The sequence below is a fragment of the Cygnus atratus genome, chromosome 4 (assembly GCF_013377495.2).
Source record: "Cygnus atratus isolate AKBS03 ecotype Queensland, Australia chromosome 4, CAtr_DNAZoo_HiC_assembly, whole genome shotgun sequence".
Taxonomy (NCBI): Eukaryota; Metazoa; Chordata; class Aves; order Anseriformes; family Anatidae; genus Cygnus; species Cygnus atratus.
This window is the reverse complement of record NC_066365.1, coordinates 75,272,049-75,286,403: the sequence shown is the minus strand read 5'-3', so window position 1 is coordinate 75,286,403 and position 14,355 is coordinate 75,272,049. Positions and strand designations below refer to the sequence as shown.

The window sequence follows — 14,355 nt, the reverse complement described above, 5'->3', positions numbered from 1 at the left end:
AAAACGTCTGTTTTCCTTTACTGGTGAGAACAGGGCTACATTTCTGTCAAGAGATTTTTGTCAAGATATTCTGTAGTTTGAGCAATAGCAATTTATTTTTTTTAAACTATGATGTTAAGCATAAAGCTACATCTACACACACTTGAACAAGAACCCCTTCTATACGAGGGAGTTAGTTCTGTGTTAACTGCTCCTTTTAAACAGTGGAGGAAACCAAACTCTATCTGTCTAGTAAATGTTGTGTTTGTGTTTCTCTTCAGTATGCTGTTGTCGCAAATATATACTGCTGTTGTAGAGGCTGTGCTTGCTGGCATTGAGTGCTATGCTAAAACTTCCACTGAATCCAAGGTAAATAAAGCACTGATTCTGTACATTCTCACTGTTGATTTGCTGCCACATAAAGTTATATGTAAACACCATTTACCTCACATGCCCACCCCCAAAAAACACCTTTCACAAAACGTTTCAGGCAACTGCATAACATTAACAAGGTTAATACTGTTGGCTTCCAACCAGTATCTCTGAATTCTGTTTTTAAAAAAAAATGAAATTTCAGAGTATATCTATTCTTATCCTTTTACAGTTGTTCTTCATCTTTCACGAATTTTCCTTACCTTACAGTAAGGAATGCTAGAAAAAATCTTTCTTTATGAAAGACAAATTTTAGCCGGGTACGTCGGTGTATATTGTTTGGTGTATGGTGTCTGTGTGTTTTATGGGTGCTGTTACAGTTGCTGGGATTTTGAAGTATGGGAAAAGATGTTTCATTCTTGATTTCCTTCCTTCAGGCAAAGGAGGGAGCAGAGCAGATGTTTATGTCTATGTTAGATACCCTACATTTAGCACAACTTAAAACGGCGTTAAGGTAACTACTTTCAAATAAATATTGATTTATTGTGTCTTTTTGGGAAAAAATGCACAAAATGTTAACTTCAAAGTTAACTTGCATGATTGTCAAATTCCAAGACTTCATAATGTGTTCAAAAAGCTCTTACAATCACGATAATTTCATTTTTCCTGTTTATATAATCACTTCAACAGTTGTTTTGTTTTAAATGTGTTATTGCTGCTTTTTAAAAATGTGTAATAGAAGTATATAACATGTTTTTCACCAGTACGTTTTCTTTTCTACAGCTCTAAAATTGCTTTTCAAATTCAGGCTGTGAACAATCATGGAAGGTTTGTATCACCTCCTATTATTAATTAGTGTTCTATTACATTAATGAATATATTGTCTTGGAGACTGAGAAAACATTTGATTATTTTGTACAAGATGCTCTAAATATTTTTATATTTGAGTCAGTTTAATGGATTCCTATTTGTAATCATGTGGAATCTTGAAAACATTGTAAAAAAAAAAAAAAAAAAAGGAAAAGGAAAACAACTGGGTAAACCATTTTTATTAACTCTGTTAATGAGTAGAAGCAGCACAAGCCCATTAAGAGTTTCCATTTAAAACAGTTTTTTTTAACTTGGTTGACATCACAAGCTTGTGCTTTTTTAATCCCCATGTTGTCTAATTGACTGAAATGGCCTACACAAATCAGAGATTGCTTTAAAACGAAATAGATTTTTGTCTATTAAAAAGTCAGTCAAAATGGTCTAATCTTTAAATATTTAATTATCATTATTGTTCCAGAATTACTCCGTTAGATAATGAGGATAGCCTGAGTCTGATTAAAACGGTAAGTAAGCTGTTCAATATTCTGATTATGTATTTTATTAGAAAGTAGAGCACGAGTGGCTGTTCTTATGGGGCATGCTGAGCATTTTGTCTATGTGACTAGAAACGTAACAGCAGTGATTATTTCAGACACTGAAACTGAGATAAGATTGAGTTTTAATGTGAAGTCAGTGGAATTTGTAGTAAAATGTTAAAATACAGTTAAGGTCTCAGGCTTTCCAATTCAATATAAAAGCATCGTGTTTTAGGAAGTTTAAAACACGCTGTTCGTTGTTTCACTTAAACATTTCAAATTCTGCTTTCTCTTCCTTTCCTGTCCAACTGTTTGATTGTTGTAGGCGTCTATGATGGTGTTTGACATTCCAGACTTGCTCACAGGAAGAGGATGCTTGGGATCTGTTGTCTTTTCAGAGTCCTTCCTAACATCACAGATACACGTAAAAGAAAAAGGTAACTATTTTGAGTTTTAGCCCCTCCATATCATTCTCTGAACTTTTTTGTGGTTGAATAGCAAATGGATTTCTGGTGGTTGTTATTACTATTGCCGTTATGTTTTTAAGCCTTTTTGTTAAATATTTACATGTTTTATAGCCTGTAGTGATCTACATGTTTTTGCCTGTAGTAAAGAGTATCTTAAGTGTCAAGACAGCTTCTCTAAGCTAACTGCAAGGACTTTGGGTTTTATGGCTGTCTTGTCATAAGATAGGGCTGAGGTGTCAAGAGTTCAAGTATACTAGCAGCCTACCCAAATGTTCTTTGGTCTTGGTGAATATTTTATATTGTAGCTCTCTTTCATCGCTTTATAACGCTAGTTTCATATGATATGCTTTAATTTCAGTTGCTTTTTGTTTGGAAGAGATGAAGTAAAACTAAAATGATATGACTTAGAAAGCTTGTTTTTAGAACAGGCTTTTATTTAAAATACAGAGTATTGAATAATATCTTTAAACAAGTGAATAGTTTTCAGATTGTTTACATGTGACAAGGAAGGGTATTTGTTAGGGCTGTCTGGAGAATATTTATGAATTCTTGTATGCAGACAGGCTGCGAGATTTTTAACCATGGGAGTTGGAACACTTTTGGTGAGGAAGAGAGCAAAGGAAGACGCTAATCACACATTCAACTGTGCTAGTATTATTTGTATTAAAACTTTGTAGTCCCTCCTCAAAACCAGAAGTTTTAGGCTACCATTTGGGGTAAGTTGCAGGCAAGAATTGGAAGAAAGGAAAATGGTTAGCTTAGGCCATACTGCAAGCCAGAAATAAGCAAGAAATAGCCATGAAGCTAGATGTGATAAGTAGGTGCAAGAGGCATACTGAGAACAAAATAAAAGCAGGGCTTCTTTGTTGTTTAGCAGTTCTGGGTACATTACAGCACAGGGAGACTAGAAGCTAGTCTGCTGGGAGAGCTTCACTTAAAAAATAATGAATCCTTAAAATAATGAGCAATCTTTTCATATTTCCTAGAGAAACTTCCAGTCATTAAAGTAACGTTAAATGGTCTGAAGTACATGGATGGTATTATACTTCTTTGCTTTCCATTTACTTCCCTGCAGATGGCAGTATTAATTCAGAAACCAGCCACATAATATTGACTGCAGCTATCCCAAGATACGCATCTTGGCTGGTTAGTACACAAAAATTTGTTCAATTTTATTCTATAAATGCAGATTCACAACTGGAAACTTGTTATAAATGTATGGATTTATGAAGAAAAAGTACAGAATCCAGTCATTAAAACAGAATTCTGTAATACTGTAATGTTTTAAAAATTTGGACAAGGAGTGTATAAATAAGAAGAAACAGGCTGATGGTTCCATTCATGAAAAGTTTTAATCATTTCCTTTTCACCACCACTTCAATTTTTAACTGTGTGAAGTCACATTTGGTTTTTATTGTTTTTATTTCTGGAAAGTACACACTATAACTGTTGAAAATTCTGTTTATTGTGGGGTCACTTCAGTGTCTGCCCCAACAAAGGTCTGTTTGCAGACCTCTAAGGTAGTAAACTGTGAGTTATAATTTCAATGAATGTTCAGAAGATGGACAACATTATGCCAGTTGGCAGTCCATACTTCTGAAGTACTTTAATAATAGTGTTTTTTTAAAAAAAAGTTACACTCCTTTGTGTCTAATACAATACCGTTTTAGTCTACAAAAACAATTTAATGGGGAGTATCTCCTTGAATATATTTCAAAGAATTATTTCAGTCCCATGGTAACACAGTATTGAAAAGCACAAAGCTGTCTTTGAAGCAGTCTGGTCAGGACTTTTAACTGTCTGTGGTCCATAAGGTTCTTGTTTGCCTTGAACCTTCTTTAAAGATTTCTCTTTGAATTAATTTGCTTTATCTACTAACAGTACAATGGGTAACATTTTTTCGGCTACAGGTTGAAGATAGTGATGTGAAACTGTCTGAAAAAGCACAGCTCATATTAAAGGTAAAATTAAACTTTTTAGTTAAATTATAAAGGTTATTTTTTTCAAGAACCAATATCCCCAAAATCTTAGCTGCTAGTAAAACTGGCTTTTAGCATTTTTTTCCTCTTCTATGAAAGTCTTTATCTGTTCTATCTTGTCTTTTTTAAACTTAGACCTAAAAAAAAGAAATGCATTGTATGTAAAAGTTTGAGGTTTTCTTTCATTCCAAGAACGGCAAAACCCAAGAGCAAAAAGTTCTAATAAGGCTTAGATTCCATGGAAGTCTCACTAAGCATTACCCTTGGAGCACATGAGTTCAAAAAAAAAAAACACCTCAATGCCACTTTACATGCAACTTTCTTTTAACTTAATTAGCATGCTAAATGTCTACAGGAAAACACTTTAAGCAGTATGAAAAAGAAAAGAATTTGGGATCTGGGAACGTCTGAAACCACATGAGTTTCACATTTGTGGCTTAATTTGCGGTTCCCAGGAATCTTCATTACAAATAGTTTCATTTTCCTGTAGTATACTTTGAGTTCAGTAGGCTGACAATCTAAAAACAAAAAGCTGTGCCTTGTGGTTGCGACAATAACTTGTAACTTAATAGCTGCTGGCAAAACCAACTGGGAGGCGGAGGGGGTGCTTCTAAAAATTGGTCTCCTGACATACGGTATATTTCACTAGTTCTTCTGTATCTGTGCAGTTTGAGCTCTTTTAAACAGCATCTGTCAGAACTTTTAAAATTCTTTATTCTTGTAGTAAAATCTTTTCTCATGAAAATGTTCCTGTCTAGATTGCAGTCTATGATGTGGTCTGTGATACTTCTGTTTTTTATCCTGTTTAGGAAGACAAATCTTTTCTGGGCACTTTACTTACTGGAGGTGATGGAGCATATATTTATTCTAGCAATCCACAGGCCATGCCTGCAGAAGGTGAGATGTGTTTTCAATTCTTTATATAGTTAGTCCAGCTTCTGTGTTTTTAAACATGAGATGCACAGTTTCTGGGATTCACAGATCTGTACCATCAGTTCAAGCTGTTTTCTTTGTACTTGCCCCTGCAAATCTCGTGCTAAACTCCGTGTTTTACTTCTTTGTCCCCAACCCCTCTGCTTGGAACTCCTAAGTGTAGAAGAAGAATTGCTATCAGAGCTATAGACTTGCTTTTGACACACATGCAGCTCCTGTCGCATGATTGAGAAAATTAGTCTTTGCGAGCCTGGGAGACAGTTAAAGTACAAAAGAATGCACAAACTGGGTTTTTCTCCCCTTAATGAGTGATGTGGTATGTGGGTTTGTTTTTTTCTGTACCTGTGTGAACATCAGGTTAGAAAGACTGGGCGTTAAAGTAGTGACATTATGCTGTGGGCTTCCAACATAGGAAGTGAAGGCCAACACGTAAGTACCTTTTGGGCAGCGTGATATGCTGCCTGTGTGTTGTGACTTGTTTCTAAATTTACTTATAGCCTTGCATTCTTTGCATCTACCAAAGCCTCTTCCTGGAGCTGACATGCTGTTCCGGTGTTTTTTTTCGTTGTCATTTTCACTCAGGAACTTAGTACAGATGCTCACTGTATAACAGAAAGATGCTCGTTCTTGGTATTTCTCAGATTTGGTGAAGTTACTGTTTCCTGACACAAAATGACAAGCAATGGTTTTGGATAGACCACTTGTCTTGGTGCATTTTAATTGAAGAACTTTAGTTATGTTACCGGGATATTCATGCGAAGAACACAACTTAGGACTGTTGGCAGGATTTTCCTTCACACTGAAACATTGCATTAATGTGCCTTGCTTTGCCTTGAAAAAACTCAGGAGAATAAGTTACTGAATTAAAACATTTCTTAAGGCATATTGCTTCTATATTCCTCTGTCCAGAGAAGGTACTGGTGTCACAGTATTGATGTACAGCAGGAGATGACTAGCTGATGTCCAAATGCTTAGTATAAGCTGTCAATCTTTAGGGGAAAATACTTTGTGTAACTACAAAAGAAAAAGCTAAGAGTATTGGAGACAAATAATGATGTTCATAGCAATAAAACAGCAAGTTTCTCATACTGGAATTTTCTTTCACTCCAATTTAAAAGATCTTAAAGGAAAAGTTAACGCGGAACAACATGTTTAGCTATTTTGTTGTTTTGCAACACAGTGCTGTGGGTGCAGGCTCACTCGGTAAATAATCAGGGAGAAGAAGAGTGAATGGTTTTCTTAGCGTTGTGAAAATTGTCTGTCTCTGCCTCAGTGGAGCAGTGTGTTTTTTCCCTTTTTTGGTAGATTTGCTAAGTTAAACGTTTCCATAACTCTTGGGATGGAGAGTTATAAGTAGGTGGTATAAGGGCCATGATGTAACACTTCAACGAGTGAGATATTTTCTCAGGTGTCAAGTGAAAATGAACTTGATCTCGTTCCCTTTCATGTGTGCTGCAAGATGGTTTGCTGTGCTCCAATTTGGGCTCTGCTGGGGCTGCAGCCATCTAGTCTGGCAAGGCGAGGTGAAAAAGATGCTGTCACACAGGCACTCCTTCTCTCTGTCATTTGTCTTGCTGTAATAAGCTTTACATCCGTGACTAAAGTTCGTGGAATAAAATTGGGCTGTTAAACCTCTTCCTTAGTATGCTAACACGTCTAATGTTTTCTGGAATTTTGTGGGGTGAACTTTACCAAGTCAATCGCTCGTACCAATTAAATTGCCTCTCTTGTGATTTTTTTCGTGACTTGTGAAAAATATACAAATGGTATATCGAGTTGTTCTTGATATAATTTACTGACTTAATGTTAAAGGGGGCAATATTGGTTTAGATTGACCACTATTCTTTTTGGCTTTCTTTCCTTTTAGAGAAGAATTAATGTATCTAATCTTCCTGCTTTTTTCCCCATTTCTCAGGATTTGTCAATGGGATGTTCTGTGAAATTTGGCAGAAATGTATTCCTAATGTTGTGTTTGGCCATTTTTTGTCCTCGGCCAACAGAATACCACCTGTGTTGTGCATTTTGAATTTTGTGAGCCCTTTGTCAGCAATGAAATTCTTGTCTACATAGACTGTGAAACCTCCACATCTGTCTTATCTCTGTGAAACTTTCTAGTTATTTGGACAATGTGGTGGATTTGTTGACGCCTAGGTTCTCTCCATTTTACTTTGAATATGGACCTCAAATTTGTGATTGCTCTGCTTACAACAGTAGTGTCTGTGTGTTACAAGAGTAGTTGTCTTTGCAGCAGGGTTTTAGAAAGTTCACTCTAAAACTGTTGCATTTGTAGCTAACAGCATTTTTTTTGGTAACTGTTGAAATCACTTACTTACTCTGATTTCTTACCAAGCTTCTTTTCAGTATTAGAACTTGAACTGTTTTGAAGATCTTACTGAGTTGCCGTTTCAAGAGGAAAACGTCTTAGTTCTTTGCCTTCCTTTTTTATTGTTTCTTCAAAGCATTATTTGATTGAGCTGGATGTACAATCAAGTTTAGCTGTATCTTGTAGGTGTTCTGCTGCTGAGCTTTGCTTTTTCTTAGAGCTCGGCTCTGAGTAAAGCTGCTTTGTTTTACCTTTCCCTATCCTTTTTGCTGTCTCACATGCTTGCCTGTATGGGATGTGATCCTGCTTTTAATGCTTGGTCTAGCACTGGTAGCATAGGTCCAGCTGGCAGCCCCTACTTAGTCTTCCGTTTATGGCTTTCTTAGGACTGTCAGAAATTAGCTTTTTGCTAATGTCACTTCGTAAAGCTTTGGAATATTCTTTCTGTTATACCACTGAGCCTTGCTGCTTCTCATTTTTCCAGCTGCTTTCCCTGGTCATCAGATTTGCTAAGAGCCAAAGTGTCAAGAAAAAAGGAGATAAAATGAACTCTGTGTCTCTCTCAGCCGTAAGCCAGTAGCTTCCAGGGAAATTGCTAGCCCAGAAACAGTTGTCTCTGAGGATCTCAGAGTGGCTGAGGTGGGCCCAGGGACCCCAGATCCCTCTGGTCCAACCTCTGCCTCAGCAGCACCCCCCGAGCAGGGTGCCCAGCCCCATGCCCAGGAGGCTCCTGAAGAAAATAGCAAGTTGTCAGAAGTGGGATTCGAACCCACGCCTCCAGGGGAGACTGCGACCTGAACGCAGCGCCTTAGACCACTCGGCCATCCTGACTGTGCTGCTGTGCAAGGGAAGCAGTGAGCAAGGATTTATGGCAGCGCATACGGGGGATCTGTGTAAACAGGTGGTTCTGGGCGTGTGCAAGGACAGGCAAGTCTGCTGGTAAAAGTTTTTTCTGTTTTCAACTCTATCTTGATGAGAGAGTAAAGGCAAACTGTTGTCTGAGATTTTTTTTTGCTGTCTGCGTGGTTTGTGCTAATATGTTGGCTCTTCGCTGGAAGTCTGACCACCTTCCCCCCCTTTCCCCCAACCCTAAAAAATGAACCACAGTATTTATGGTAAGTGGGCTTCAGGGGTAAGATTAAAGCAAATGTAATCATAGTCACGATTCCTGCCCTTGATAGTGGATAGTGAGATCCAGTGAAGAGCAGATAACTGCGCTCTAAATGCTGGCTAGAAGCTATTGCAGATCTTCACTCAAATGTGTTCTATGTTAAGTATGACAAAATTGTGCAAGAGCATAGATTCTTCCTGAGAAAGAGGCATTCATCTGTCATATGATGTTGAAATATTGGTACGCACCTCAGCTACCTTTTTCTTTCACATTTTAGGCAAACTGTACTTCTTCTCAGATGGTATTCTCTTTTCTGACCCCCACCATGGCAGCATTTCCATTTCAAAGGACCATATGAATTCCCTTTGTCTCTATGATGGGGTGAGTGTTCTGTTTGTTCCTACTATCGCAAACTTTTTATCAAATTTTCAGAATTACTTGTATGTTAATAATGCAAAGTGTTTAATTTCAGTTGAATTTTTATAAGCCTGTGTAAAACTAATAACTGATGCAAATATCTACCGTTTTTGTGTTGGGTAGCCAAACCAATTATTGATTAGCTAAACTCCAAGGACAGAATTTTATATTAGTGTTCTTAATAGTCTGTAAAATTGCTTTTTATTAGAAGAACTGCAGAACATAGCTTTCATAAAATGTCTAGTGGTCTTAAGTGATGGGTAGAGAAAAGTTCGAGGCATTGTGAAGTCCTACAGCGTATTAGATAGCAAAATGCTGCGTTCTATTCAAAATATATTTAACCTTCAACCAAACGTTCGTGGCAGTGTACCTCTTATCTCTGGGGAGGTCACGAGCAGTGTCTGTCTCCTGTCGTAGAGCACTGTGTAGCTGACAGGGTGAAGGGAGTGACTGGTTCACCTTTTCCAGGCTGAGAGATGAGATGGAGAGGCATGCTGCTTGTAACTATACATATTCCAAGTAATTTCAGTAAAAGCCAGTGTTAGGAATCACAAAAGTATATGACTGATCAGCTTAGTATCTCTTCACTCAGCTTTGTGAAGTTGCCATGCTAATAGTTCGGTGTTTTAGCTCAGTGGGAATTGAGCCAGGATGATGATGGCAACTCAGCTTTTTTCTTTTTTTTCCTCTTCAAGGCAGGCACACTGGGTTAGCTATCACTTTTTCAGGATGGAAAAGACATTATTTTGGTTATTGTTTCCTAAGCGCGCACACAAAAAAAATTATTTCCTTTAGTTTCTATTTTGTTCAGGTACAGCATTACACATTTGCTTAGTGACCTCCAGAAAGCATTGTGTAGCTGTAATTTCATCGTATAATGGAGGAAAACAGTAAAATACAATAAAAGTGCTATTCAATTGAGATGAGTGAAGAGAATCTTACCTTAGCTGCCTTTTCTTGTATATCATATTAATTGCCCAGTGGTAGTTTAAGAAGCTATTTTAACGCTGACCTTCCTTCTATTGTTTGACTCAAGACACTCACTTTCGTAAAACTAGCTATTTATGGGACCTGGCTATCATTCTTGAACCGACGCCAGATTTTTGTGTAAAGCTAAACCTTGACAGAGTATTTTATTGTTTAACTGACTAGGCATAATACAAGGGTGGAGAGTTTAAACGTTAAGTGACAGGAGAAGAAGGCTAATTGTTATGCTTTTGCTGAAAGTTATTGCAGCAACAATATTGATGGAAAGTAAATGATAATGCTAGGATTAAAATAAAAAATACAGAGACTTTAAGCGATGCAGAGTACGGTTTCTTAGCAGCTGTCTCATGATGCCTGCTCGATGCTCCTCTTTTTGACTTGAAAATGTATTTCTGCTTCCAACACATGCTGCAAATTTCTCTATTCCGAGAATCCAGGTGCCTAGCTGCCACTTAAACTCCTGAAGTCCTCGGAGCTCACAGGCATCCAGTGCATAGAGGGTAGGGTAGATTGCTTTAGACATTCATGGCACAGTTTTGTGAGCAATAACCATCCCATCGCAATCTTGGTACAACCAAACATACATCGCCGGGATGTAAGGCAGTACTGGTCTGCATTCCAGCCTAGCACCAGCCATCCTAGGAAGTTAAAAATAAATAAATCCAACAGACTACATTGTCGCCCAGTCTCTAAATTCCCAGGTTTATTTCTTTCTCTTTTGTAGCCGAAATTTTACCTAAGCATCTTTATTGTATAAAGATTAGATGCTGTATGCTTGGTTTTAGAGTGTTATTTAAGACAGGGATTGAAGCTTGTAAGTACCTGAATCCAATATTCATTTTGGTCATTTATTATCAACTGAACAAATATTAAGTAATACTTAGATTTCATAACAGAATTAACATCTTGTAAAACTTGGAAATTAATTCTTTTAACCGTACGTCTGTGGGGAATATTGATGTATATTTTCAGCCTTTTTCAGTTTGTGGCATGCTAAACATTTTCCAGGAGGAGGAACATGTTCTGTTGTGCTTTTTCATATGCAGATTGCAGTATGTATGAGTTTTCATACTTCAGTCTTCATTAAGTCTTCCAGTTATCCCACAGGACCTGGGGTCTGTGGGCCATGAGCTAAAAGTCATCTCCTCTTAGGAGAAGTTGTTCTCTCAAAACATTTTTGTTCTTCAGTAACCTCAGTGACTTGAAGATTACTTTCATAATTAATCCCTGAGTCAGCGAAGGGTGGAGGTTCCATTTGCAAATGTTTCTTAATTGATACCGATTCTTATGTAAATGTTCCCCATTTGGAGCTTTCCTCTAAAATCAGGAAGTAGGGTTCTTTCTCTATGTCCAAGATGGATGTTACTCAAATTCTGATTTGTACACCGAGTAACGGAACCCCTATTTTCCAGGGATGTTTCACACTGTTGGGTTGTGCTCTGTGTCCAGTATTTTGGTGTGAAGAGAGTTGCAGGTTGAAACTTGAGCATGAAACACTCGATCATCCTGCCAAGTTGTACATTAATGCCTATCTCGAAATCCAGAAAGTCCAGGGCCACTCTTGTTTTCTTAGAAGGAAAAATTAGATAATCTCTGTTCAATGCTTCTGAGAGAGACTGGTTTTGAAGCCTTCAGCTTTCTGTTGGTGAAGAAGCAACAGGTTCAGTGGAGTTCGTGTTCCTTGTAGAATCTGAGAGAAACGGGACGCTTCAACATGGGAGCAGCCCACATCTTCAGTTCTGGGCCTGACAGATGTACCTGCTGGCAGTGGGGCTTCTTTCAGGTCAGAACCTGAAGAGAGTGGTATGAAAGTTTGCAGTAGTACCATACCATCCTTCTAATGTTTTTACTGATAGATTCAATTTGTTCTTCTAAGGAACTTGTGTCAGGAGATGTACAGGTATAGATAAAGGTGGCTCTGTTATGCATTAGCAGTTAGTAGAGGAAAGGCCTAAAGTTCTAGGTTTTGGTGGTGGAGGGAAAAGAAGGGGGTAAAGGAGTAGATATTAAAATACAAATGTTTTTTGTATGTCTTTTGGTTTTTGAGGATTCAAAGCATATATGGACAATCTCAGGGGTTTTCTTTGAAGTGTACAATATTGCTAATAGCTGCAAAGTAGAAACTGAGAAGTACGGCAGGTGATTATTCGCCGTACCAGCGATATGCAAGCTAATGAACCTTCAGATCTTTATGCATGCCAAGCCAAGTAGTATAGGTCAGAAAAGAACTGTTATAGTCATAATATATTAAGCCTTTTTTTTCCACTTTCAATAACTGTTATTTATAAATTGCCCTGTTTCTTCTTTTTCTAGGATTCAACCAGTATTGTTGCTGCTCTCTTTATAGACTTCAAAAGCTCCTTGCTTACTCATCTACCAATTGAATTCCATACCCGAGATAACTTTTTGATGATTGCACTTTTCCCCAAAACGAAGATTTATAAAGCTTTTTATTCACAGGTAAAGTAAATAAAGATAGCAATTTTTTAGCCCACCCCAAACACTTATTCTTTGTGTTTCAGATGAGAGGCAAGGGTAAATGTTAATGTCCGAGTAAACTAATTATATTTGTGTTTATAAAAAAAAAAAAAAGAGTATATTCCTTCTTATGTTAGATCAGCTTGTCATCTGATAAGTAGGTTCAGAAAAGTTTGAAGTATGAGATCTTTCTTACCTCATTCTTCACAAGCAAAACCTTTTCCTGTATCTCAGTGCACCAGCATGGTTTGGAAAGGAGAAGAAGCAATTAGTACTGAGGGAGCAACAGGTTAGAAGAACATTGAAAACCTCTATGAAGTTGTATGGTATTGATAGAAGATATGGAAGGAGGTTGCTGTGATTTTGAGGCTGCTTCATCTTTCATACAGAACCAAGATGTAGCAGTTAATGACTGTAGCAAGGACTGTTGCAACGAACTTCTTTCATTAGTGGCAGATTACAAGGGGCAGTAACTATACACTGCAACTTTGAAGGTTCAGATTGGATGTTAGGAGGGTACTTTTCAGCAAGAGGTTGGGTGGTTCAGCACTGGAGCAGGCCACCCAGAAACTTAGTCTCCACTTTTGAAGATTTTGAAAACTTGGCTGGATAAATCCATTGCACTGATCTGATCTGTGCTGCCAGCAGTAGTCCTGCTAGGAGCAGAAGATTGGTCTGGAGACCTCCAGAGGCTCTTTTCCATCCAGAAACTTGGGTTTTCTATGTGACCGATAGCAGTTCCGTGTAGTCCTTCCCAGGAGCACGATTGCTCCTGATCTTAGGAACTTGCATGTGTGAGAAACTTTGTGTGTATTTGTAGTGATTGTGTAGCTTATGTTTAATGGTCACCATGTGCTTTCGTTTTGTATTCTGAAGTCAGCGATTGCTCTAAAAGCTTGTTTTCTAGTAGTTGCATTTTAAATGTAGTACTGGTGTATAATTGGCTACAGCAATTGTATGCAGTGGCAGAGGTTCCATTGTGTTTTTTTGTGGTTAGACACATTTGGATCGTGATCCTTAGGGAAGTTTTGTTTAAGTCTTTAAGTATCCCATATGGCATTGTATTATTCTCCGAGTAGGTTGGCTTCATGCATTGTAATGCAGAGGCGCTTTTAATAAACAAAACTTTATAACAATAGCACTTTTGAGGAAATGAGCCTGGAGATTTTAGGACTTTGCAAGGGTTTTAGTATGTGATTGTAGCCCAGGACTGGAAAAGACCACCTAGCTCAGTGAGTACAGTCCCCACTGGTAGCATTAATGATTCCATAAAATTTCGCCTTTTATCTTAAGTGTTTAGAGTCCTCCCACTGTTCAACTATGTGAGTGGTTGTGAATATTTTGCTCTTGACCTAATAAAATAGGCTAGAAATTCTACTTTTATACCTGCTTTTATTTTGTTTTCCCAATGGAAATGCTTGAGCTGTTCAGAGATTTCAGACCTATTCTTTCTGGCTTATTTGGTCTGACAAAATAAAACCAGATCCTTTTTAGTCTATTATTATAAAATGTTCTCTTTTCCTCTGATCATTATAATAGTTCTTTTGTTTTTGTTTTTGGCTACAGATATTCAATATTGTGTGCAGTATTATATATGAGGGTATTTGGTTTTTGTATAGATGCAGTATTAGTTATCTTCAGAAAAAGTTCAGTTATCCTTCATTTGCCTTTGCTTTGCCCTGCTGCCTTGAATTAACAGTTCTTGGTGTGTGTTTTTTTTTTTTTTTGAGAAACACCTTCAGGTCCTTCCCTTCTGATACCCTCTGACTGTCCATCTGATTCCAGAAGTTTGAGTGTTCATTCTTACCTTCTTACCTTCTTCACATTTTTCTGTTTCTTCTGTTCTCATTTGTTAGACTTTTTCTGTAAAACATCATAGTGCTGTGCGACTGTCTCCCAACTTAGTTTCCCTACAATGCTGTCAATTCAGTTCTTGCCAAATCCCTTATGGATGGTGTTTTGG

The 14,355-nt window shown here is 37.6% G+C and overlaps 1 protein-coding gene and 1 non-coding gene across 2 annotated transcripts in view; one reads left to right on the top strand and one right to left on the bottom strand.

The window, feature by feature from the left end:
• The window catches only part of DNAAF9 (dynein axonemal assembly factor 9), a 74,547-nt gene that overhangs the window by 33,407 nt on the left and 26,785 nt on the right, over positions 1–14,355 (top strand). The window contains 10 exon segments of the mRNA XM_035547192.2: positions 261–348; positions 789–865; positions 1,135–1,179; positions 1,640–1,685; positions 2,023–2,134; positions 3,240–3,310; positions 4,075–4,125; positions 4,953–5,040; positions 8,788–8,891; positions 12,228–12,374. Coding sequence (XP_035403085.2) covers positions 261–348; positions 789–865; positions 1,135–1,179; positions 1,640–1,685; positions 2,023–2,134; positions 3,240–3,310; positions 4,075–4,125; positions 4,953–5,040; positions 8,788–8,891; positions 12,228–12,374 — 829 coding nt within the window.
• Positions 8,148–8,230, bottom strand: TRNAL-CAG (transfer RNA leucine (anticodon CAG)). Its single transcript has one exon. It is a non-coding gene; the product is annotated as a tRNA-Leu (tRNA).